Below are 27,150 nucleotides of genomic sequence, written 5' to 3'. Positions count from 1 at the left end.
CGTTTGTAGGTACTCGGGGCTCTCGTGGACATTTTTTACAGTGCTGAAAAATCTTCACGAGTTACCGTGTTTCCCGAGTACCTGCCATTAGCATTACGAGCCGCTACAAGACATCCTCAAGCTCCGACGTAGCCGCTATGTACATTCTATGCACTTACAACGAGTTTGATTTTTTTTTAAACTCGGGAGAGCTGTTGAATTACCTCGTACAGTGGGACAGGCCCTTTTGGCAACCAATAATTTTAAAATAGTTATGTTTAAACATCCACACGAAACAGATTTGTATCAATGTCAAAAATTTCCTTCTGTGCTTGGGGCCTGCATTTATGGCGACATCAACCTACAAATTTTGTTGACATATCATGACCCTAAAGTTTTCAAGATTACATAAACAATGTCAATTTATCTTTAGTCAAGTAACACATTACTCAATGTCGCAAAAAAAAATTACCTATCACATTTGTGCTGTCCTAGTACAATTATTATTTATCTTTCTCTTCGATCGTTTTCATTTTGAATGTTGTAAGCTATTGTACTCTCAGCTAATGAGGAAAATATGCAATTTCAAAGGTTATGGCATAGTTAATTGCTGCCATAACACATTATCCTCCAAACACTGGTATGTTTCAAGATTCTGTCACGTTCATTTCTGATGCCATGTTTATTCCTTCAAGTTATATGCTAATATAGCTGCCAACATTGCTAACCCCACTCGAGGAGCCTCGGGAGAGTTGCATTGATTGCAACATTTGCTGCATGTGTACTGAGGAAGAAAAATAACTTGGAAAATGTCACAGTATAACTTAAGCGTGATTTAGTAGGTCACGACGTGTGGACATACCAAAACACAAACTGTTCCCATAAAATGTGATAATATCTACATCTAAAAGTCACTTGGAGGAATGAAATATTTATTCCTTCTTGTTTGCCCAATAAGTTTTAACCTGTCTGCGAAAGGAGATTCTTCAAAAGAGTTGCAAACATTTTTATTTACCAAAATGGTGATTTTGTTTACTTACCAAAATTTACATTCCAGTTCCAATTTCCTAGCAAACCCTGAAGGGCAGTGCCCATTTCGTGATGTTTAATATCTGTTTACTCACTCACATTTTTGTAAAGATTGCTTTTCCTCGCAACTCAATGCTGTGATGTTGGCCATTAACCCCAAAACTCATCTCAGCACTGACTTTATGATTTAAACTCCCTCCTATGTAGTGCTTTATAAATTATATAAAGCACTCTTGATTTAGTATTACATCACTGGATGTATGCAATTGGCATAGCAAAATGATTTGTCTGGGTGATTAACTATATAACAAGATAAAAAGAAAGGTCAATTAACTAAAACATGAACTCGGTTTCTCTCTGAACAAATGTTGCCTGACCTACAGTAAATTTCTAGCACTGTTATTTCAGAGCAGTAACCAGGAGTCGAGTCCCATCTTTCCTTCTTTGGTTCATTTCCTTTTTGTCTTGCACCATCATCACTATGTTGATTTTCACACTCTATCTTTAACTCCATAATAATCTAAGTATCATTGGTACACTGTTGAAAAAATGCCTATATATTTTATTGGCAACAAGAGCAACCAAGAACAAAGACTCAAAATACCTATCATTGTGGAGGAGGGGTAATGTTTGCATTACTGGCTCTTTTCAACAGCTTAATAGCCAAAGAAAAGTGCAATAAATGTTGAACTTAAAGGAATCTCACAACTCTCATGACACAGCTACCACAGGCATCAACAATACTAAAGGAAATGGAATGCTTTTTAAAAAAAAGACTTTGTACTGCAAACCCAACATACATCACAACAGGCATGTCGATGTTGCACTTGAACAACAGGGAAGCAGGGAACAAACTCAAGTTTCTCTGCAACAGAGGATTCCATGACTCGAAGCTTCCTTGTAAATACCCTGTTTAGATCTCTCACATACCATTGTCATTTAACTAAAATTGGCCAATCATAAGAATTATGGTAGTCCTAGTCCAGAAAACTTCAAGAACACGAAACGGATATCAGCCAAAGCAATATATCACACCACTGCCTCTTACGAACCCCTGCTGAATACTGTTCTATCTCAGGGTCCAGTGGTTGACACATGAAAATGTGCATCCACTGAAGCTTCGTGAACAGCGTTTCTTCAGACTACTCCAACTGAATGTCTACTGTTTTTGCCCCTCTTTGCTAATCCTCACAATTCCAATAATCTCCATTAAATGGAAATAAAAATCATGCGCAACGCCCATCAAAACTCCTTTAAAATATTTTAGCAAACTCAAGAGACAATGTTTAAAATCTCCTGCCTTTCTCAGAAACTGCAGATAACAACTTTGCTGTAGCCACAAACTGTACCTAGATGGAAAGAACTGTGAGACGCCAATTCAGGGAGAAAACACAATGTCACTGACCTTCATGACAGTAGAGGCGCCTGGCTCGAACCTTGCCCTGGAGATAGTGAAGTATCCTCAGTAAAACCTACAAAAGGTCATAGTGAGGGCACCCACTTCACACAGGGAAGATGCCAAGTGATCTGTACTGATCAATAGCACCAATCAATGGAACACTTGACTTCAATTTACTCAGAGAACAACTCAATTCTCCACATGACATCTCAGAAGGCTCAGATTGAATTGACAATCAATATGTCCAATCATGAGATTTTTTATTTCTTAACAAAGAAGAATGTATTGTTGCATATCGCTACGATGCCACTCATTACAAGATTGATGAAGACTAAATAATTCTCCTGTCAATTAAGCTTGATGAATGCAATCTTATAAATGCTGGATTTGATTTCATTCCAAGTGATTTCTATGTAACTTTACTCAATGTATTTTCCTAAACAAATAACTTAGCTTTTATTGGGACAACTTACAGTGGTTTGTATCATAAATCTCTAGCTTAGCTTCTAAACAGACTATATTTTCTGATAAATATTCCATCTATCAATCTTTATCCCCTGTACCCGCCTCCCCAGCATCTACTCAACCACCTACCAAGGCCCTCCCTTTCAACATCTCCACTGACCTCCTTACCCCTCCTCCACACTGCTTCCTCTCCCAGTTTGACCTGGTCACCCCTATTGAAATCTCCAAACTCATCAGCTCTTCCAAACCCACTACCTGCTCCATCGACCCTCTCCCCACTCCCCTGCTGAAGTCCTGCCTCCCTGTTCTCTGCCCCTACCTCACTAATCTCTTCAACTACTCACTGTCCCAAGGAATTGTCCCCTCCGCTTTCAAATTTGCTGCTGTTACCCCAATCTTAAAGAAACCTGGTCTTGATCCCTCCTCTCTCATTAACTACAACCCAATCTCAAACCTCCCCTTTCTTTCAAAGACCCTGGAGCTTATCGTTACGTCGCAACTTCATTCCCACCTCCTTGCGTATAACCTACTTGAACCCCTCCAATCTGGCTTTCGCCCCCTCCATAGCGCAGAAACTGCTCTCCTCAAAGTCCTCAATGACCTCCTCACCTCTGCTGACACTGGTTCCCTCAACATCCTCATCCTCCTCGACCCGAGCGCAGCCTTCGATACAGTGAACCATAACATCCTGCTCACCAGACTCAAAGACCTCGGCATTGAAGGCTCTGCACTCAGCTGGCTCCGTTCCTACCTTTCCAACAGATCCCACTTCATCTCTCTCCACAACCACACCTCTGCTCCAGCCACAGTCACTCAAGGCGTTCCCCAAGGCTCCGTACTCGGCCCCCTCCTCTTCATCATCTACATCCTGCCCCTTGGTCAGATACTCCGCCACTTCAACCTGGACTTCCACTGTTACGCTGATGACACCCAGATCTACCTCAGCACCAAATCCCCCCACAACCCCCCCTCTCCCATATCAACTCCTGTTTGTCAGCTATACAAAAACCTGGATGCAACATAATTTCCTCAAACTCAACAGCGATAAGACAGAATTCCTCCTCATAGGCTCCAAAGCCACACTCAGCAAAATCAAAAACGCCACTCTCACCATCGACGGCACCACTGTCTCCCCATCTCCCCAGGCCCGCAACCTAGGCGTGATCTTTGATTCCACCCTCTCCCTTGAGCCTCACATCCGCCATGTCATTAAAACCTCCTTCTTTCATCTCAGCAACATCGCCAAACTCAGACCCTCTCTCACACCTCCCGCTGCTGAAAGACTCATCCATGCCTTCATCTCCTCCCAACTGGACTACTGCAACTCACTTCTCCTTGGCATCAGCTCCACCTACATCAACCGACTCCAACTGGTCCAGAACACAGCCGCCCGACTCATCACCCACACCAAATCCTGGCATCACATCACTCCAGTCCTCGAACAACTTCACTGGCTTCCCATCTCCCACCGGATCAACTACAAAATCCTGATTCTCACCTACAAAGCCCTCCACCATCTGCCCCCCCCCCCCCCCATATCTCACTGACCTCCTCTCCCCTACCAACCCTCACGGTCCCTCAGATCCACATCAGCCGGTCTCCTCTCCATCCACAAGTCCAACCTCCGCAGTTTTGGGGACAGAGCCTTCTCCAGGGCAGCTCCCAGGCTCTGGAACTCCCTCCCCCAACTGATCCGCAATTCCGTGTCCCTCACCATCTTCCAGTCCCGCCTCAAGACCCATCTCTTCACCTCTGCCTATCCTTAGCCCCAAGTCCCCCTCCCTTTTCATCTGTGCATTAATTGCCTCATATTGTTTGTATTGAATTCTGTCTTTACTTTGAGTACTAGTCATGTCTCTACTATTTATTTCATTCCCTTACATGTTTTTCCTCTACCTGCTACATTTTTGTAAGGTGTCCTTGAGACTCTTGAAAGGCACCCATAAATAAAATGTATTATTATTATTATTATTATTAAATTGACTGTGTTTGCTGTACAACAAAGTGTAGGCTGTATATTACTCACAGTACAATGTATGTACCATCTCCAACTCTGGCTCTCGCTGTGTTGTCATAAAATAGTCCGACATTGTGATTCAGAAGCCATACAAGACTAATATTTCAACGGTACGTCGAACGATGTCAGATGGAATCTTTTAACTTAAAATCATTCTGAAGTAGCTATATCTGTAGGATCTATTTTCACGTGACAACATGAATGCTGTTTTTTTTCCAAAAAATGTTCAATCTGCCATATGTGGCAGCAGGCAGTAAATAGGACGGTTCGGGAAAATTTTGTAACTTTGTTGGCGCCAAAACATGGCGACATTCCTTGGTGAGGTCTGCCTACGTGAGGTCTGCTACATGATTTTACCGTGTTGTATGCAAAACCAAGCATTTCATTGTACCGAAATACATGTGACAATAAAGTAGCACTGCATTTTGTTGTCTCTGTACTGTACACTGACAATGACAATTAAAGTTGAATCTGAATCTGAATACCAAAAAAGTGTAACTACCAATGGTCATTCGTTCATACCCTAACAACCAGAGGAGAAATAAATCCACCAATCTCAATTAATGGACAAAGTATTATTTGAAAACAAAAGAGTATAACTCTATTCCTAATTCCACAAATTCTTCGCATCACTATTTCTTAGTAAAAAAATGTTATAAATATGCTATAAGTATGGTATGTTATCAGTATGATATAATTTACTTAAACAAAAAAGTTCTTAAATGTTTCTTTCTCTACTATAAATTTCCCCAATCTACCTAAGATTTGCCATCTCTCAAAGTTCAAATATCAAATCACAATTTCCAGCAATTATATTGAGTGCAACTAAGATTTATCATACGCAGACCATAGACCCATTAACATATTAATGCAAGTAATAATCAATCATTCAGTGGTTGAACATAGGTCTATTTTTAAATTAGGGCTTAGCCACCAGGGCTTAGCCACCAGAAATCAACCAAATTGATTCAGGGATTACCAAAGGGCCAGGATGGCGGGGTGTATATGTTTTGGTAATTAGCTAGCTTGAAGGAAATACAAGAATGAGGACGGGCAAATCCAAAAAGTTAAAATAAAATCAAGGAAAAGGTTTTTTTTTATTTTTTTAAACACTTCTTAACCAGAAGCCATTGTAGGTTGTCAAACTTAAGGGTGATTTGCGACTAAGATTTATTTCAAGTTAAATTTCCCAGTTTAACTTAAATTTACGCTGAATTCCTGAAACAGAAGAAGGGTCTCGACCCGAAATGTCACCTATCCATGCTCTCCAGAGATGCTGCCTGACCCAATGAGTTACTCTGGCCTTTTAACGTTAAATTCATGTGTGGATTTAGAGAAATTGCAATTCGGTGCATAATGGAAAGAACCAATCTGATCAGGGCCACAACACCACTCCTGTTACTTAAAATTATATAATTATTATATTGTGCAAAAGCAATTTTGAAAGGTGTTAGGAAAATAGAAGGTAGAAAGACGTTAAGGGTTATTGGTTCTGCCTTTTTATTTTTTATTGGTTCATAATTTTTAATTTTCCAAGACTAATAAGATCTATTTTTAAAGAACTTGTTGAAAGTTTACAATCAACCTGTGAAGTTTGGAAGCATTGCCTGCAGAATCAGTGAATTTACAGTACCTGGTGGGTGCTTTCCAGACCAGCATATGAATTTCGTGAACTGCAACCCACTGGAGGGGTAGCTTCCCGCACAAACTCAGTCATTTCAATTCCACCTCCTGGGTCCCTGTAAACAAAGTATAGCATAAGAATTTTGAGGAAAACATATTAGAAAAATGTACAAATCTTCACTTCTTTAGTGTCATGGCTTATAATATCACTAAAATGGATTCCACCATCACAATGTTGCTTGTGGAATTCGTTGTGTGCACATTGCCAGTTTTATTTCCTATACCACAACATTGACTGAACTTCATAAGCACATAATTAGCTACTAAGTAGACGACTTGAGGTCACAAAGAGGAGCTTTAAGGGCCTCTCCCATTTAGGCAATTTTTTCGGCGATTGCCGATGACTGTCACAGTCGTAGCAGGCCGCCGAAAAATCAGTGACTGGACCCCCTCTACGACAATGTCAATGACAAGCTACGACAACCTACCACCTACTCTACGGCAAGCTACTGACAACTGCCGACCCATTAGGACGCTCACCTACGACCACACCTGCGACAATCTATGATCACACAGGCGGCAACCTATGACAAACAAAGTCATCCTGCGACAAGCAACTACCCTGTCAGCGACAACTGAAGACAATTCAGTCGCTGGTACCTGTCGCCAGTTGACGCAGGTAGTCACCAATGGAATTCACCGAAGTCAGCACCCGACAACAACCAACGTCACCTGGCGACAACCTGCGTCATCCTGGGGGCAACCTACGACAGCACCTATGACAGAAGACAAGCTATGTCAAACCCACAGTCGCCGAAAAGTTTTGAATATCGTTACGACTCTTTAGGCGACTTGAGGCGATGACTCACGACCATACAGGCGTCAACCCCGCAACCATGTGGCGACAGCCTAGTCGCCAAAAAAAATCGCTTAAGTGGGACAGGAGATAAAAAAAACAATTCTTCATTTTGTTCCTTTCATTGCCACAAAAAAGGCAGATTTGAACTGCTTCCAACTTCACCCTATTAAGGGTCATTTGGTATTGGCACATCCACAAACTACTTTTCCTTATTAAATACTTGTACTTATGAGGTGCCAAGAAGTTGACCATTATTTTTTCCAGAGTTCCTTCTGATCAGTTTGTCCAACCATTGCCACAATATTTAAAAGATCCTGACAGATCCTTACGAGAAAAGTATATTCCTGAAAGCAGCTTTTCGACCTTCCGAATCTGTGACAATTTATATTTTTAAAAAACAATTGGCCACACTCTTCCACATTGCTTCTGCGTTCCTTTTCAATAAATTTAACCAATTTCCTATAAAAAGTTACCGTGATGTCCGTTTCCACTGGTGTATCAGCTATAAATTGAATCCATTTTATTTTCCTCTGGTCTCTTGATTCTTTTACAAATCTCTTAAACCTATACAGGCATAATGGTTGTTCAGATAATAGAAATTTCACCCTTAAGAATTTAAAAATAGAATGCAAAGGGAAAAGAGGTATGTGTTACAGAAAATCCAAGCCCAGATGGTTCTCTTGGAACTCAATCGTTCCATAAAGCAGGAGTCATTGACACCTTTTCTCCACTGTCCAGCTTGTCGAGGCTATTCTTGCAATGTTCTATTCTTACCTTTACATATGTAGCCAACATATCACCTAAAAACACTTACGTTCCCGACTCATCTCTCTAGAAATCTTTGGAAATTTCCATCTCTGGTCCCCTTTGTTATCTACACATTGTTCTTGCCTATCATCTTCTGAAAATATAATAAGATCCACATGTACATGGGCAACAGCCACTCTTATCTTATCTACCACATCTCTCAAACCACCATTCCACTTTTGTCAATTTGTTTAATATCCGGTAATGATGGAGCAGAAATTCCCACCAACTTAAGGGCCTGTCCCCCTTTCCCAAGTTACTCATGAATTCTCCCGCGTTTTCCCCTGGATTCAAACTCGGAGAATGTCCGTAGGAGGCCGTAGCGAGTCCGTAGATATATCTTAGCGGCTCGTTATGCCAGCCGTAGGTACTCGGGGCATCAGGTAAGTCGGGACTTTTTTTTTCAGCATGACAAAAAAGTCCACGAGTAAAAAGATAGTCGGGAGGAGGAGGACTTCGTAGATAACAAAAATCGTGATTTTTTTTGTTTAAGGTCCTTTCAAATCGTAGAGGACTCAGGAAAGTGGGACAGGCCCTTTAATATTAATATGATCTAATTTAATACATCAGGTATTTCTAGATTTTGATCCCCCTGGCCTCTGCGGCCAATCATGTGTCAGGCCTGACCCGAAGGTCAGTTCATGGGCTCAGACCTACTCCATCACTGATGTAGTAAACTTCCACTTCTAAGGTTGCCGTGTTCTATTCCGGCCTCAGATGAACAGGTGGTGAAGTAAACATCCCTGCCTTTGTTCGCTTTGCATTTGACCCTCGCCATTTGAGTGTTGCCCCAAGTTAATAAGGTTATTATGTTCTTTCCAAGGAGACTTGCAATGTGTACTTCTGGTATTTTCTCTATCCTGAATATCTAGCAAGGATCCTTGGAGTAAAGCGCTGCATTTAGAGGTCAGACATGTGGACAATGAGATGCACCCATGAAAATCGACTGAACGTAATGTAATGATAGGCCCAATAGTGGAATGTTGCAATGGCAGAGGTCATGATCTCTCAAATGGGAAAAATCCATCCAGGAAGTCAATGTACAATCGATGGAGTCTGTGTACAGACAGCAGAAGCAGCACACAACATATGAAAGAACATGCGCCCCTCCTTGAAAGCATTTCCTGGCCCACTGCAGCTGAATCAGTGAATCCTGGAGGCGCTTCTGGCCACCTCAGAAAATACAGAACTGAAGTTGAAGCAGGTTTCCATTGATTCCAAGGGATCAATGAAGGGACCACATAATTTTCAATGCCAAGGTGGATGTTGCTATGGGGGTCTTGTATGAGTCTCTTCAATAAACGATGTGCTGGAGGTAACATGGTATTCCAAGCTTCTAATTCAGAAGAGTATATTTTTGAAGTTAGATTTCCCTTCTCAGCCCATGTTAATCCTGCGTACCCAACGTTGCTGTCCTTTTCAACTCTGGACAGCAACCTCCACCATACCATTCTCTCTGCTGCAAATCTCCCTACTTACTTCACTCCTGTGCCTGGCTCCTCCACCATCACATCAGTTCTAATTTTTACAACTCTCTGCACTAATTAAAAATCAAATTTTGGCTTCATCTACATGCACAAGTTCAAATCTCCACCATCAACAGTCATTTCCTAAATCATAGGTTTTCCTCCAAATCTCTGTGCCTATCTTTCACTCTTTCGAAAATCTACTTCTATTTTGTCCTAATATCTCTTCTCGTAACCAGGTCAAATTTTGTGTAGCTCATAAATGAAACATATGGGAAATTAGTGATTATGCCCATGGGTAGTAAGAATAGACAAATTATGTTTATTACGTCATAAGAAACCAGTAAGTGCCAGTCTACAGAGAGAATAAGTTCAGAAAGATCTTTGATAGTCATGCACAGGACATAGACATTATTGTACACCATTAATGAGGCAATTGGTACATTAACCTATATTGAAAAAGGACCAGAGTGCAAAAGAGATAATACAACATTGTACTAAGATCTCATGTAGTGCACATAATGCAATTTCAGCCTCCCATATCTAACAATGGGTTTACCTGCCCTGGAGGCAAAGAGGGTCGGATTCACAAAATGGTGCCCGAGGCAAGGAAAAGAGATTAAAAAAGACTGACCAATACTTGGAATACTTTATTGTCACATGTGACTAGGCATAGTAAAATTCTTTGCTGCACACCCAATGTATACAAATAGCAGCCAACTACAGCACAAAGTTACAAAGCACGTCAGTTCCTCCATTTGATCTCTCCCCCGCCCCCCCAACATTGGTTCCCCCACGCTGGGTCCTCCATTGTTCTTCAGTCACGGCAGTCCTCCATGCTCTCATCAACCGATGGTCGACCCGCGAGGCATCACCACCGCTGCGAGACTTCACCATTGTCGACGCCCCAGTTCACGCCTCCATGGTGCCGACCCGTATTCTGACCTGTGAGGCCCGGCTCTTCCGTCCGACCCGCAAGGACCCTGTCGGGCCCCGACACAGGCTTCTACGCGGCAATGCTGAAGGCATCGAGACTGTGGCGCCTCGATAAAGGCCTCCGGCCGCGTTCCCAGTCCACAACCGTGGCCCATTGGGAAATTAGTACTTACTGGAGTTACGAAGAAAGGTGATAATCTTGTTGAGACATGCAAGATACTGTGTGATAACAGGCAAGATTTTGTTCCCTAGTTGCAGAACTCATGAGAGGCTAATTTCATTTTGAATGGTTCGTCATTTAGGATTGAAATGGGAAGAAATGCCTTTCAACTGAGAGCAGTTAACATTTCTTCTTCAGAGTTTTGGATGTACAGGCTTAGAGCATATTCAAAACTGATAAATGAATTTTAACAAAGCAATGGATGCAGGAAAGTTGAACTGGTAAACTGGATCAGGGGTGTTTTAATTATTTTGCTTTATTATTATATTAAAGCTGCTTTACATGCAAAGTGGTGCTTTAATTGTTTATGTCAAATGATACAGAATTAGATAGAAATTCTGCCATGGATATAGCCCGTGCAGCCCAACTATCAGGTTTATTCTTTTGGCATGCAATAAATGTAGCCCAAATACATTTGTTTTTCCTGATCCCTTACTCCATTACCGCATGAATTTCAATTATGTGTCCAACCAACTCTTGATACATCAACATTGGGTACAATCTGGAGTCTCAATCGACTATATCTTGTCAAAAATTCTCACCATAACCTTAATATCTTATAATTGATCTTAAAACAATAGATCAATCAGATCAACATTGGTACAGCATTAATGCTATCAATTTGCATTCGGACTGACTTTTGAACAGTAATTGAATCAGCTTCACTCTAAGACTCCAATTGAATTTTTTTGCCTCATTCCAATATGCATCCCATTTGTTTTTGAAGGTTACTTCTGAATCTGCAACCAACAAAAAGTACGAAAGAACTGCAGATGCTGGTTTAAATCAAAGGTAGACACAAAATGCTGGAGTAACTGAGCAGGACAGGCAGCATCTCTGGAGAGAAGGAATGGGTGACTTTTCGGGTCGAGACCCTCCTTCAGATGCTGCCTGTTCCGCTGAGTTGCTCCAGCATTTTGTGTCTATCAACAAACAGTACGTGCCTATACCTTAATAATCCATTGGGTAAACTGTCCACCTTCATGTTGTCTCAGTTTCCTTCACCAATTAACTTAAAAATGTGCCCTGAGAAATAGTCACTGACAAGTTTCTTTATTGATCAAAATTGTTCATTAACTTTAGATCTCTCGACTCTCCCCGAAACTTATTATTTGAAAACATTTGTATAGTGAGTTTCACTTGTTTGCTTCATCCTTCATAATATTGAAGCGTGTTTAACAAATTAGTTATCATGAATTTCTATTCCAACAGAATCAGAATTCTAACCTCGTTTCCTAAAAATCTGCAACTTTCTACTGTATCCACATGGTATAATTTCTATTTTTTTTAACATCAATCCGACAAAGTGCATGTACATAAAGGTAAACCGTGGTCAGAGGTTCTGTATGCATGTAACCCCACTTTTATATTATCTACTAGACTAAGTGGGTCAGCATCACAAGGGAGGACTGGTCCCCCAACGCAATATTCCACCTCTCCACCAATTCCAATATTGGTGGCCAGTGGGGGGGGGGGCACTTTCTGGAGCGCTAGTATGGGTTGTGGGATGAAGGGACTGGTTTCCAGAGGGCTAGCATGGACATCGTGGGCCAAATGGATTATTGGGCTGCCGGCTCAGTCACTCAAGCCTGTTGTGCAGGCAGCTCACTCACTCACGACTAATCCTTGAAATTCCATTTCAAGCAGGGTGCTAGTCCATCAAATTCAAGTGCAGTTTCTTACCACTTCAAGCAAGGCCACTAAAGACAGCGAGTCGTGACCTCTCCCTCCTCCATCTTGCAGAGACTGAGCCACGCCCACACTTCTGGGTTTTATAGTCCCTCACTCCCTCCCACCAGAAGGGGTGTGGCCTTCATGGTGTGATTGACAGGAGTGAGAATCCCAACATCTTTTAAACATGAATAACTCTTTTATTTTTCATCGATGGGAAAATCCCCAGCACCTGATGAGCGGAGGGGGACTCTGAGTAAGATGACCAAAAATCACAGCATACGTGGTAGCGTTTTTTCTAAAATCAATATAAAGCGCATACAGGAAGTGGTCAACATTAGACTTTTAATTATATAGAAGGCGGCAACTTTAATTAGGCAAGGCAACTTTAATTAGGCAACATACCTTTAGCATTTCCAAACCAAAGGCAACACAGCTTTAGCATTTCCAAACCAAAGGCAACACAGCTTTAGCATTTCCAAACCAAAGGCAACACAGCTTTAGCATTTCCAAACCAAAGGCAACACTGCATTAGCATTTCCAAACCAAATGCAACACAGCTTTAGCATTTCCAAACCAAAGGCAACACAGCTTTAGCATTTCCAAACAATATTTTCAAACCACATTACAGTTAAGTAGACATGTGTTCAGCGTTATTCACAGCTCAGACTGAAAGACGTGACCCTTTCGCTCCCCCATCTTGCAGAGACTGACTGAGGCACTCAACACCTCCGGGTTTTATAGTCCCTCTGGAAGGGGCGTGGCCGTCAGGAGAGAGATCTCAACATTTGTTAAACACTAATAACTCTTTTATTTTTCATCAATGGAAAAAATCCTCTAGTCCTGCGCAGCAGAGGGGGACTCTGAGTAAGATGGCCAAAAATCACAGCCGTAAGTAGCAGCGTTTTTTCTAAAATCAATATACAGAACAACAGGAAGTTGTCAAGATCGGACTTTTAGTAATATAGATAACGTGGCATAAAATCGATTGTTCTGCACTCTTTAATTTTTATGGTCCTTTACATCTCCCATCCTCATTCAATTTATTAGTAATTAGTCCGTTTCACAACATGGAAACAGTTCCTTTGACTCAAGTCATCCATGCTGACCAAGTCACCTAACAAGCTTGTCCAACCGCCCTCTAAAACATTCCTATCCATGTACCCGTTTAAATATCTTTTAAACGTTGTTATCGTACCACTTCTTCAGGCAACTCATTAAACATCCCCACCACCATCAGTGTAAAAAAAGACAACCTTCAAATCCCCTTTAAATGTTCCCTTCTTACCTTAAATCTATGCCCTCCCCTCAAGTTTTAAACTCTAGTAGCGTGGGGGAAAAGGCTGATCTTAGCTACACCCCTTATGATTTTACATACCTCCCAAATGACCCCTCAATCTCCTGCACTCTAGGGATAAATAGTCCCAGCCTATCCATCTATTCCTTATAACTTAAGCCCTCCAGTTTCCTTAACATCCTCGTGAATCTTTCCTGCACCCGTTCCAGCTTAATGGCATCCTTCTTAGAGCAACCAGAACTGCACACACTACTCCAAGTGCAGTCTCACCAACATCTTTTACAGTTGGAACTTGACATCCCAACTTTTGTAGTCAATAATTTTACTAATAAAGAAGCGTGGCAAACTTGACATGCCGCGGAAAAGCAGCCAACATAATCAAAGACTTGTCCCATCCCAGTCATTCCATCTTCTTCCTACTCCTGTCGGGCAAAAGGTATAAAAGCTTGGAAACTTCGCACAACCAGACTACAAACAGCTTCAACCCCTTTGTTATCAGGCTTCTGACTGTCCTTCCAAAAGTTAGGGTACATTCCCATTCACCGATACCTTACTGCAGACATTACACTTTGTCTGTGGAACTGGTGCACAACAACATCGGGAACTATTTTCTGCACTTAGGCTGTGGGCCGAGGAGCTTTATTCTAGTGTTTCGTGACCCAAGTCACAGAACTACATGAAATTTTCACATATTGTGTAAAAGAATTCTATAAGTCACATCTGAAACTCGTCATGAACAAGACTTGCACATTTTTTATTAAATTAGGAGAAAAAACGGAAAATGTCGGGTATTTTTAGTCCAATCAAAGCACGTTTAACATTGAGTTGTCTGCCAGTTGGCCAATCACACGCTTTGTTTCAGGCTAGCACACATCATAGCTGAGAGGGCTTCACTGATGCCTGTTTTACTGGAGATTCCGATGAAGGTTCTTTGTCGTGGAAACTTGCAGCAGGGTAATTGAATTTAGTGAGAAAAGCATTAAGAAGTCTGAAAAATGTGCAGCTAAGTGGATAGAAGTGGAAGAAAGTCTTGAAAGCAAAGTCCCTTCTGAGATGCTGCAACACAAAGTTGTGAAACTTTGTGAATCAACTCAAACTGAAAGGTAAGATCTAAAGTCTGAATTTATGAAAATTAATCTGTATGGACTTTAATTAATTTAAATGCACCCTTTATAATGTGAAAAAATTAGATTTGGAGGCTGTACATTCACTCATCCTTCACTCACTCATGCATTCCTTCACTCACTCATTCATTCCTTTGTTCATCCCTTCATTCACTTCATTCACTCACACTCATTCATTCACTCATCCATTCATTCATTCATGAAGTTGAGGGCGTAAACTATATGTATCAATAACAAGGTAAATTAAACATTTTCACTAATGCCAGCTTGTTGTAGAGTAAGAAGTCCTAATCATCTAATCTCGGAGCTGCATGCGATAACTTACCAGGAAAAGGTGCTCCGATCGCGGGGCCTATGTATTTAACATAGTGAAGCCGCGGTCTCAATTAAAAAGCGGCCGATTCATGAACGCATAGTGCTGTCCGTAGCGGCCGTTTCCAGGAAAACGGAGGAATATATGTAGGTATAATAATATTATATTATTGTATTATTATATTATTATACCTATATTACTATCTGGAATATATATAGGTATAATGATATATAGTTTAAATGGACTGCAACACGGAAATAGGCTGCCCATCATGCAATATGGGCATTGGCCACTAGATGGTGCTTACTTTCCCGATCTCATTTTCTAATTAGTTAAATTAATTAATGTGCAACTTTCGGCAATGACGAGTTATGAATTCCTTCTCAATTATATTTCTTCTAAATCTGTGGAAAACTTCATGTAGTTTGGTGACGGGTCACAAAAACTGATTTCTCGACACATTTTTGATGCTCGGCCCACAGCCTAACTCTGTATCCTCCCCTTTGCTTTACCTTCTCCACTGGAGTTTGACGATTGAATATATTTATAGCAATATATTTATTGGTTGACAAAACAAAGCTTTTCACTGTATCTCAGTACACACGACAATAATAAACCTAATCCTAAACCACCTGCACCAATATGTATTTTTAACCTTCAGCGTCATTTTAAAAATATTCTCCTGGGCTCTGGCATTTACGGTGCAGGTTCGAATCTGATTTAACTTACCAAAGTTCATCATTTTGAACTTGTCCTTGTTAAATTCCACCTGCCATTCCCAGGCCCACTCTCCGAGTTCTTCAACCCATTATAATCTTAAATAACCTTCTTCACTGCCCACTATACCACAATTTTAGAATCTGCAATTTTATTGACCATGCTAAACGCATTCTCATCCAATTGTTAATAAAGATGTCAAACAACATCGAACCCAGTTTTGACCCTTGCAGCACACTGCTGGTCACAGACCTCCAACCCAAAAGCAACACTGCTCGACCATGCCCCAACACGTACCACTTAGTCAATTTGATATCCAATTGGATAGCTCACCTTGGATCTCACGAGAACCGTAGAAGTTGATTAATAAGGTAATTTTAAATCAGCCAGCTCCATTTCCTTACAAATAATTACATGCAACCTTTATGCCCAATCCTTATAACACCCCCCTCCTTTGCTCGACAAAATAGTTTTTGTGGAGCAAAATGATAATGTGTGGAAACAGGCTCACACCGACCAACAGGTTTCATCTACACGTCCCACTTGCCTGTGTTTTGCCCATATCTGTCTAAACCTGTCTTATGCAATTGTTGTTTTTTTGTAATATTAATTTTGACATCATCCCCTATAACAGTCGCTATACAATGCACAATTAATAGCAATTTTAGAAGAGAACTCTTCTGCTATAGAGTATCATATGTAACCACTTTACCTCCTCTGGCCATGCTATCTTTATTTTAACAGCTTTTATTTCAGCCCACAACTTCCCTGTCTCCTAACATCCACCTGTTTCCTAAGAATATCAAAGGGAGTACTTTCTTTCATCATTAAATTACCCTCATCTCACTACAGGAAGAAAATTAAGTATTCCATACTATTTGGAGATAGACTCAATGGTTATCTTCAACTTCACGAAAACTATCCATGTAGCCTTTTTCTTTTTTCTCCCCGATTCCTCGCTCTAGCCCCCATTTTCATATTCTTCCACAAGGCTTCTGTTCCCGAAACAGCCTATAAACCGATTTCTCCATAAATTAGACAACCATTTTAACAACTACAGGTGCACAACCTTTTATCCGGAGTTCCAGAAACCGAAAAGCTCCGAAAACCGGCCATTTTTTCCAGATGTCGTCTGCGCACCAAAGCTCGCGTTTGGCGCCAAACTTGACCCAAAACGACCCACGGTCAACCCAGGTCTGTACTACTGTAGCGGCTGCCTCCTCCCTGGAGACCGGGAGACGCTTAAACATCTGTAAATCATTGCTTAAATGTTAGCCAGTTAGTTTGGAGGGCTTTTATGTGAAGGGGGGTGAAGGGGTAAACTTTAATTCTTAGTCCCCTACCTGGTCGGAGAGGACGTGGAGCGGTCAATGCCTTTCCACCCGTGGGAGTAAGCTCCGCAGCGCTGTGGCCGGTGGGGCTCAAAAATTCCGACCTTCTTTTAGCTCCGACCCCGGCAACTCTACCCCTGGCTGCGAGGCGCTCCAAATCCCTGCAGCGCGGCCTGCGGCCGACGCCCCAGCTCCGCGAATGTCGGGAGTCGCGGATCGTCGCAGCGCTGGGATACCAGCGGGGTGCGGGCAATGCCTTACCCCCCTCGCCGTGCGGCAAGCTCCGGAGCGCTGTGGCCGCCGAAACACACTGCATCGAGCGTCGCTGGATTTGGAGCCGCGCAGCCAGCTCCTGGGGTAGAGTTGCCGGGGTCGGAGCCCAACCGGCGCCGCCCGCGGCCGGACGGAGCCCCCCCAGCTCTCCGGAATCTCCAAAATTCAGCGACGCTCCGCGAATGTTGGAAGAAGGCGGCCACAGCGCTCCGGAAGCTTTTGCCGCATGGCGACCAATCGGTAAGGCATTGCCTGCTCCCTGATGGTATCCTGTCAGCGCTGCGATGCTGTGGAATACTCCCGACATTCTCGGAGCTGGGAGTCAATGCCGCGGGAGATAGATGCTGGATTTGGAGCGCCTCGCAGCCAGTGGTAGAGTTGCCGGGGTCGGAGCTACAACCTGCGCTGCCCACGGCCGGACGGAGCCCCCAGCTCCGCGAGGTTGGGAGTCGCCGACCAGGTAGGTAGGGGACTAAGAATTAAAGTTTCCCCCTTCACCCCTACACCACCACCACCACCACATAAAATCCCTCCAAACTAACTGACTAACATTTATGCAATGATTCTCCCGGTCTCCGGGGAGGAGGCAGCTGCTCCAGACTTTTCAAGCTGCCCGCGCTACCTACCTAATCTACGCTAAAAATCTTCCATTCTGAAATCCGAAAATGTCCGAAATCCGACAAGTGTCTGGTCCCAAGGCTTTCGGATAAAAGGTTGTGCACCTGTACCCATATTCTATCACTATAAATATTTGTTAGAATTCTTACATTTCATTGATAATCCCAACACTTCCCAAAATTAAACTCATGGGACAAATACTGTTGTCATTTATGAATACCATGAAACATTTTAGTCTTATTACTAGCTTGAAAAAATAGTTTTAAATGTATGGAATTACCATAAGTCATTGCAAACAGGACTTTGCGGGGGACCTCATTGAAACGTACAAAATAATGAAAGGCTTGGACAGAGTGGACGTGGAGAGGATGTTTCCACCAGTGGGAGAAGTCTAGGACTAGCGCTCATAGCCTCAAAATTAAACGACGTTCTTTTAGAAACATAGAAGATAGGTGCAGGAGTAGGCCATTCGGCCCTTCGAGCCTGCACCGCCATTCAATATGATCATGGCTGATCATCCAACTCAGCATCCTATACTTGCCTTCTCTCTATACCCCCCGATCCCTTTAGCCACAAGGGCACATCTAACTCCCTCTTAAATATAGCCAATGAACTGGCCTCAACTACCTTCTGTGGCAGAGAATTCCAGAGATTCACCACTCTCTGGGTGAAAAATGTTTTTCTCATCTCGGTGCTAAAAGACTTCTCCCTTATCCTTAAACTGTGACCCCTTGTTCTGGACTTCCCCAACATCGGGAACAATCTTTCTGCATCTAGCCTGTCCAACCCCTTAAGAATTTTGTAAGTTTTTATAATATCCCCTCTCAATCTTCTAAATTCTACCGAGAAGAAGATGAATTTCTTCAGAGGGGGGTGAATCCGTGGAATTATTTGCCACAGAAGACTGTGGAAGCAGTCAATGGATATATTTAAGGCTGAGATAGATTCTTGATTGGTACAGGTGTCAGGAGTTATGGGGAGAAGGCAGGAGAATGGGGTTAGGAGGGAGAGATAGATCAGCCATGATTGATTGGCAAACGATGGGCCGAATGGCCTAATTCTACTCCTATCACTTATGATCTTATAATCTTATGAACCCCTGTACTCATATTTGGCCTATCAAGTCTGTGGCAGATATCCAAGCATTTCCATAAGTCACAATCCCAACTAGTTCACTGTAATCAATAACCTATTCTCGCTCACAATCCCATCAACTTCTCCTTGAAGCAGTTCCATTTATTTTAAAGTGAAGTTGCGCTTCACAGTGCCTGACAATGATTTGGATTCAATAAACATTAAATCATAACAGTTTATTATTTTCCCCAACCAGATCAAATAATCAACAGAACATTCCAATGTCCTTTCATGGTTTATTCTGTAATAAAGATGCATAATGGCTTGTTAGTTTCCAAATATGAATTTTAATTTAGATCTATCTGGATGGTAAAGACAGTATATACGTGCTCAAGTACATACAAACCAAATTATTATACACAAATAAGTTATTTTGTAACTCTCACCATGCACCATCTATACATCCAGCATCATATTGATAAATACAGCTTTCTTCCCAAATTGGATGGCTGCAGGTATAAACTCATAACCCAGCGAGATGCAGCATTCATTGTGTTGTTCTTTCAGCACAGGAACGCTCTGTCAACATTGCTTTGGACATAGAAAGCAACCATCCAATTATCACACTTTATAGATTGAGTATGAATGGCGAAACAACACCAAGTTGGCCCCGAAATAATCCAAATAAGATTCTTCATTGCCATTACATTGTTCTACCCTACATAGTGAAATATAGTGATTTCAAGAAAGAAATCTAATCCAGGCTCCAATTTGCCAAGATGATTAAATTTCAGGAGCCTTAACTACCAAGGGTGTCAAGCTTCCGACTATTAACTATCATGGAACAGATGAAACACTGAAATCATCATAATGACGGTGTCAAATGATATGATTAAGGATCTGGTAGGAGCTTGAACCCAGAGTTTCTAAGTCAGAGACTTAGAGTTCCTCCACTGAGTTCAGGTCAACACCTGTGAAAGTAATTGTGGAGCAATGAACAAAAGTTGAAGGGTGGAAGGGGGATCAGGGGCGGCAGTGGGATTCATGGGACAAGTTACCATGGGCCATTTTCACACACCTCCTTGTGCCCAGGTTGACAGCATTGGTAGAGGCCTGGCAGCTTGTCCTCTTGGCTGGTGAAGGAGCATGGCAGGGGAAATCTGTGCAGGGAAAAGGGGAGAAAATCACATTACAAAATACAGCTGATCAAGCTTTTCCTGTCATGGTTTAATGATGTCATTTGAAACCTTTGACTTTTTCCTTGTATGTCAATAGATAGATTCTTCCACAGCCTCAGGTCAGCCAAAAGTTATCTATAGCCAAATTATGTACTCTTTGAAGTCTGAAAATAAGGTACAGAAAACAGCAAAATTGTGCACAACAATGTAATAATGTGCAATTCTGTTTTAGTAATGTTGATTAAGGGATAGACAGTGGACAGGGCATTAGGGAGTTCCCCTGCTCTTGAAATAGTGCCAAGCAATCCTTTGCATTCACTGGAGTGGCAATAAGATTTAATGTCTAATTTAAAAGTACATGAATCCCTTCAATATTGTATTGAAGTGCCAAATGGCATGCTTGATTCTCTGGATTAGGACTGGATTCCAAGGACTTCTGGCTCAAACAAATGCCATCATTGAGTTGAGGTTTCCACTTGCTAAAGGAATTGGTAACTGTAAACTACAAGTTTCTCCTTCGCCAATTTGAACCATTTTACTTTTGAACAAGGCAACTACTTCATTATACTTCTACGGACAAGGCTCTTGCACTTCCACATATATTATTTGAATTCCAAGGCAGAATAATGGAAACTAAACCAGTCTCTAATGGCTGGTTGCACAACCATCATATTAACCAATGCATGCAGTGCCAGTTACAAATATTACATCTAACATAGAATAGTACAACACACGAACAGGCCCTTCGTCCCACAAGATCTGCGCAAAACATGATGCCAAGACTATCTCTTATCTACCAGCACATAATCCAAATCCCTCTCTATCCATATGTCTACCTAAAAGTATCTCAGATGCCACTAACTTATCAGCCTCAACCACCACTTGGGCAGCACGTTCCAGGCACCCACCAATTTCTGCTTAGATGTTTAAATCATCGGAAGAACAATTATTTGGGGAAATTAAGACACCTAGTTTCTTTGCTTCCCATTGTTTTTAAAATGTGCTTATTTATTTTCTAATTACAGTGACCTCCATAATGTTTGGGACCAAGACCCATCATTTATTTATTTGACTGTACTCCACAATTTGAGATTTGTAATTGCAAAAAAAATGTCATGTGGTTAAAGTGCACATTGTCAGATTTTATTAACGGATATTTTTAATACATTTTGGTTTCACCATGTAGAAATTTCAGCTCTATTTATACATAATCCCCCCATTTCCAGGGCACCATAATGTTTGGGACAAATGGCTTCAATAGACAATAAGTGCAGGAGTAGGCCATTCGCCCCCGCGAGCCAGCACTGCCATTCACTGTGATCATGGCTGATCATCCACAATCTGTACCCCGTTCCTGCTTTCTCCCCATATCCCCCGACTACGCTATCGTTAAGAGCTTAATCTAACTCTCTCTTGAGAGCATCCAGAGAATTGGCCTCCACTGCCTTCTGAGGCAGAGAATTCCTCAGATTCACAACTCTCGGTGTGAAAAAGTGTTTCCTCATCTCCCTTATTCTTAAACTGTGGCCCCTGGTTCTGGACTCCCCCAAAATCGGGAACATGTTTCCTGCCTCTAGCGTGTCCAAACTCTTAATAATCTTATATGTTTCAAAAACAGGTGTTTGTATTTGCTCAGGTGTGTTTAATTGCCTTCTAAATTCAGGTATAAGAGAGCTTTCAGCACCTAGTCTTTGCTCCAGTCTTACCATCACCTTTGGAAACGTTTATTGCTTTTTATCAACATGAGGACCAAAGTTGTACCAATGAAAGTCAAAGAAACCATTATGAGACTGATAAACAATAATAAAACTGTTGGAGACATCAGCTAAACCTTAGGCTTATCAAAATCAACTGTTTGGAACATCATTAAGAATAAAGAGAGTACTGGTGAGCTTACTAATCGCAAAGGGACTGGCAGGCCAAGGAAGACCTCCACAGCTGATGACAGAATAATTCTCTCTATAATAAAGAAAAATCCCCAAACACCTGTCTGACAGATCAGAAACACTCTTCAGGAGTCAGGTGTGGAGTTGTCAATGACCACAGTCCGCAGAAGACTTCATGAACAGAAATACAGCTATACTGCAAGATGCAAACCACTGGTTAACTGCAAAAATATGATGGCCAGGTTACAGTTTGCCAAGAAGTACTTAAAAGAGCAACCACAGTTCTGGAAAAAGTTCTTGTGGACAGATGCAGTGAAGATTAACATATCAGAGTGATGGCAAGAGCAAAGTATGGAGGAGAGAAGGAACTGCCCAAGATCCAAATCATACCACCTCATCTGTGAAACACGGTGGTGGGGGTGTTAAGGCCTGGGCATGTATGGCTGCTGAAGGCACTGGCTAACTTATCTTCATTGATGATACAACTACTGATGATAGTAGCATATCTGCTCAAGTTTAAACAAATGCCTCAAAACTCATTGGCTGGCGGTTCATTCTACAGCAAGACAATGATCCCAAACATACTGCAAAAGCAACAAAAGAGTTTTTCAAAGCTAAAAAATGGTCAATTCTTGAGTCGCCAAGTCAATCACCCGATCTGAACCCAATTGAGTTTTACTTTTATATGCTGAAGAGAAAACTGAAGGGGACAAGCCCCCAAAACAAGCATAAGCTAAAGATGGCTGCATTACAGGTCTGGCAGAGCATCACCAGGGAAGAAACCCAGCAACTGGTGATGTCCATGAATCGCAGACTTCAAGCAGTCATTGCATGCAAAGGATATGCAACTAAATATTAAACATGACTATTCTCATTTTCATGACATTGCTGTGTCCAAAACATTATGGTGCCCTGTAATGGGGGGATTATGTATAAACAATGCTGTATTTTCTACATGGTGAAACCAAAATGTATAAATATGGCTGTTATTAAAGTCTGACAACGTGCACTTTAACCACATGTGATTTTTTTTCTATTACAAAGCTCAAATTGTGGAGTGCAGAGGCAAATAAATAAATGATGGGTCTTTGGCCCAAACATTATAGTGGACACTGTAAATGTTAACTATTTGAATTAGAGATTTTCTGTGCAGCTCCCATTTCAACGAATGTCAGAAAAAACCTTGACTATTAATGCAGTCTGTTAAGTAAGTGACCTACACTCAGCAGTTAGCGGTCATCTTATTTTACCAAAATGGTACCTATTGGTAACTAAACATTGCCAAACCCCTTTCATTGATATAGGCCTGCTTGTTCTATGTTAATTACTCCTCCAAGTAGATTCATAGAAACCACACCAGAAGAGTAATATTTCCTTAATTTTCCTTCCTACCCCTTGGGGTCGCAGTTCAGTAATTTTACATTGCACGGTCGATGATGTACAAAATACAGCAGCAGTTTACATGCTTAATTGCAGAGTGCACTGCTACCCTAATCTACTGTGCCACACCTGATAAACATGGGCATAATCCAGCATCGAAAAAGACACACAACGACTCACCAAATACAAAAAGGAACTGAGAAAATGCCTCAGTTATTGAAAATCTCATCCATAAATATGCAATTCAGATTACAAGATTTTTCAGTTGAATGCTTACTGTAATGTTTTCATAAATACCCACCCCAGTTTTCAAATGTCATTGCTCAATTCTAAAAACAAAGACACACCAAAACAATGTTTATTGCACAGGTTAAATCAACAGCATTTTTTGCAAAAATAACCCCTGGACAAAAAAAATTATTAATACGTTCATCTAATATATGTCTTTGAATTGATTTTTTAATGGAAATATTCAGCTTTGTGCATTCTGGATTCACTGAATTTCCTGATTAATATGGGTGTTAAATTCGATAGGGAGAAGGCAGGAGAATGAGTTTGAGAAGGATAGGTGGATAAGGCATGATTGAATGGCAGTGTAGACTTGATTGCCTGAATGGCCCAATTCGGCTACGTCTTATGAATTTCAAATTCAATTGTCTTAGTCCCAACAGGAGTCCCTCCCATAAATGGGTGTACATGAAACCAAAAATAATCCAGACAATAGAGCTTACTGCATTTTTCAAGTAAACTGTTTTGAATATCTCCGGTCCAATTCAACTAAGTAATAATCACTCACCGCATTAATTGCTCTTAATACACTATTAAATACAATTATTTTCTCCTTCATGTTACCTTCCCTCCCCCCCGCCGTCCTCCATATTCTAAAAACTTTGTACAAAATAAATGCTCTGTATGCCACAGACCTATACAAAACACAACATCTTAATCTAATTCAAAAAACATTGCTATTTGTATTTAGTTTTATGTCACAAAGAACATTGAACTGACCACAGCCTGTGTGCTATAAAAGGACAGGCTAGAGAAAAATAACCAGCCTTTATGAAATCCGATCATTAGTTGTTGACTTCTGCTGAAGAATACAAGCATAAACACTGATTTTGTCTCGAAGAAAATAGATGCGTGTCACATCATTCATGTCCGCGTGTTTCAGCATTCAATCTAAACATGCTATATTTTATTCTGCATGCTCTACCACAATCTTCTGCAAATTTAACAGCTTGATATAAGATCTCAACCCATGAGTGCAAGTTTCACTGCTGAGAACCATCATACTCTTCAATTCAAATACATTACTGACTTCTTCTTCCACTACAGGTGCACAACCTTTTATCCGAAGATCCAAATAACGAAAACCTCCGAATAGCGGACATTTTTTCAGTCCTTGAAGAAAGATCCTTGAAAACGTTCACCGAGGGCGGCCCGCAGAGGTGACAGCGGAACCTCCGGTCGGTCCTCGAAGAAAGGGGAACTAAATCCCCATTCATAAAAGATAAGGTGAGGGTATATTGCGCGGGAGGGTTAATAATTGACAATCTGCTGCTATCTGCCCGCTGAGTTAAAAAGTTCCCACGGTAGACTCACGATACATAGTGTATCGTGAGTCTTGCGTGGGAACTTTTTAACTCAGCGGGCAGGGAGCAGCAGATTGTCGCTCCCTTCGGTTTCACCCCACCTACACCCCTCTGCTTCCCGGCCATGTGTGTGACCCCTTCCCTCCCCTCTCCAGCTCCCCGCCCATTGCACCGGCGTGGGGGCTTTGCACTGTCTTCACGTCGGCAATGCCTGCATACAATGCCAGTCACCGGAGACGTCAGGACCAACGGGACACCGACCCCCAGGCCCACTGCAAGCACGGAGATCCCAGAGACCCACAGCCAGCAGCAGCCCAGCCCCGTTCCAACTCCAGAGGAAAACTGCAAACTAGCGGGAGACATCAGGACCACCAGAAGCCGCTCCCCGATGGGCCGCTATGGCGACAAGTGGCAGTTCGCCCACAGCCCGGGTTGTGCCCCCTCATCGGGACACCGACCCCCAGGCCCACTGCAAGCACGGAGATCCCAGATCAGCAACTCCAGCCCAGCCCCGCTCCAACTCCAGAGGAACACGCTCCCCGTAGGGGCAGAAGCTGATGGTGTGCAAAGTACGTCTTGTTCTTGGGGTAGTGCAGCTCGGGCTGTGGGCAAACTGCCACTTGTCGCCGTAGCGGCCCATCGGGGAGCGGATTCCTCTGGAGTTGGAGGGAGAGGGGGGGTATTGTGCTGTTTGATCGCCCCCTGCTATCCCAGAGACATGGAGACAGGACGTTCACCGAGGGCGGCCCGCAGAGGTGACAGCGGAACCTCCGGTCGGTCCTCGACGAAAGGGGAACTAAATCCCCATTCATAAAAGAGAAGGTGAGGGTACATTGCGCGGGAGAGTAGGAATCCCAAGGCAAAGTTGAGTGAGCGTTCACCGAGGGTGGCCCGCAGAGGTGACATCGGTCCTGGAAGAAAGGGGAACTAAATCCCCTTCATAAAAGAGAAGTGGAGGGTATATTGCCCGGGAGGGTATATCGCCTACCTGGAAGAAACTGGACATTTTTTCCAGGATGTCGTCTGCACACCAAAGCTCATGTATGGCGCTAAACATGGCACGCCAAAGCTCATGTTTGGCGCCAAACGCACGTCGCCTCTGCTGCACACGGATATAAGAGTGTGAAAATGTCGCCTTAGGCCGCCTAAGGGAATGTAGCCCCGCTAGGGTGACATGAGTGCGAGAGGTGATTCAATGCTGCGGTCACATTTACAAATTCAGGGATTCATTCAACACACTGCATTTCGTACAGACATTTATTCTGCAAGAAAAAACTACATTGAAGACTCAAACTCGCGACCGAAGAACTGCCAGGATCAAGGCGCAAACTCGCGACCTTGCGGATATGAGGCGAGCACTCTACCACTGAGCCAGCCATTAAAATCTACGCTAAAAAATTTCCATTCCGAAGGCCGACAAATTCCGAATTACGAAAAGTGTCTGGTCCCAAGGCTGTCGGATAAAAGGTTGTGCACCTGTATTCATGGATTCAAATGTTATACTTCCAACCTGTGGTAAGCCGTGCACTGGCTCATACAAAAGAGCAATCACCAAAAATGAATTCAAAGAAAAACAGTTGAATTAAGTGAGATAGATAGCAGCTGATGAAATTAGAATTTAAAAATGTATTTTCCATTTACTGTCAATGCAAGGACGTCTGTCCTTTATACACAATACATTTTACTTATAATGACCGTATGATGAGTGCAAGATTTATGCAAAACCGTAAAACAAGCCTCCGCATCTCTGAATAAACATTTGCCAGTGAATTGGAAGAAAACCCTTTAAACTTGATTCTTCTCTGTCTGACAACCATAGAATAACAAAGCAAAAAATAACATTCACATTGCCAAAATCCTCTTGCAGATAATAACCTTACATTGCAATTACTCATC

At 42.1% G+C, this 27,150-nt stretch overlaps 1 protein-coding gene across 3 annotated transcripts in view; it reads right to left on the bottom strand.

Annotated features, from left to right (window-relative positions):
• Window positions 1-27,150, bottom strand: part of pcnx1 (pecanex 1) — a 211,281-nt gene that overhangs the window by 134,970 nt on the left and 49,161 nt on the right. For all 3 annotated transcript variants that reach the window (XM_055640828.1, XM_055640829.1, XM_055640830.1), the window contains exon 3: window positions 6,523-6,628. In XM_055640828.1, the coding sequence (XP_055496803.1) occupies window positions 6,523-6,628 (106 nt within the window). The remainder of the gene's footprint in view (window positions 1-6,522; window positions 6,629-27,150) is intronic.

This window comes from Leucoraja erinacea, chromosome 9 (genome assembly GCF_028641065.1).
Source record: "Leucoraja erinacea ecotype New England chromosome 9, Leri_hhj_1, whole genome shotgun sequence".
NCBI lineage: Eukaryota > Metazoa > Chordata > Chondrichthyes > Rajiformes > Rajidae > Leucoraja > Leucoraja erinaceus.
Note: the sequence above shows the minus strand (reverse complement) of the source record. Positions and strands in the feature narration are given on the sequence as shown.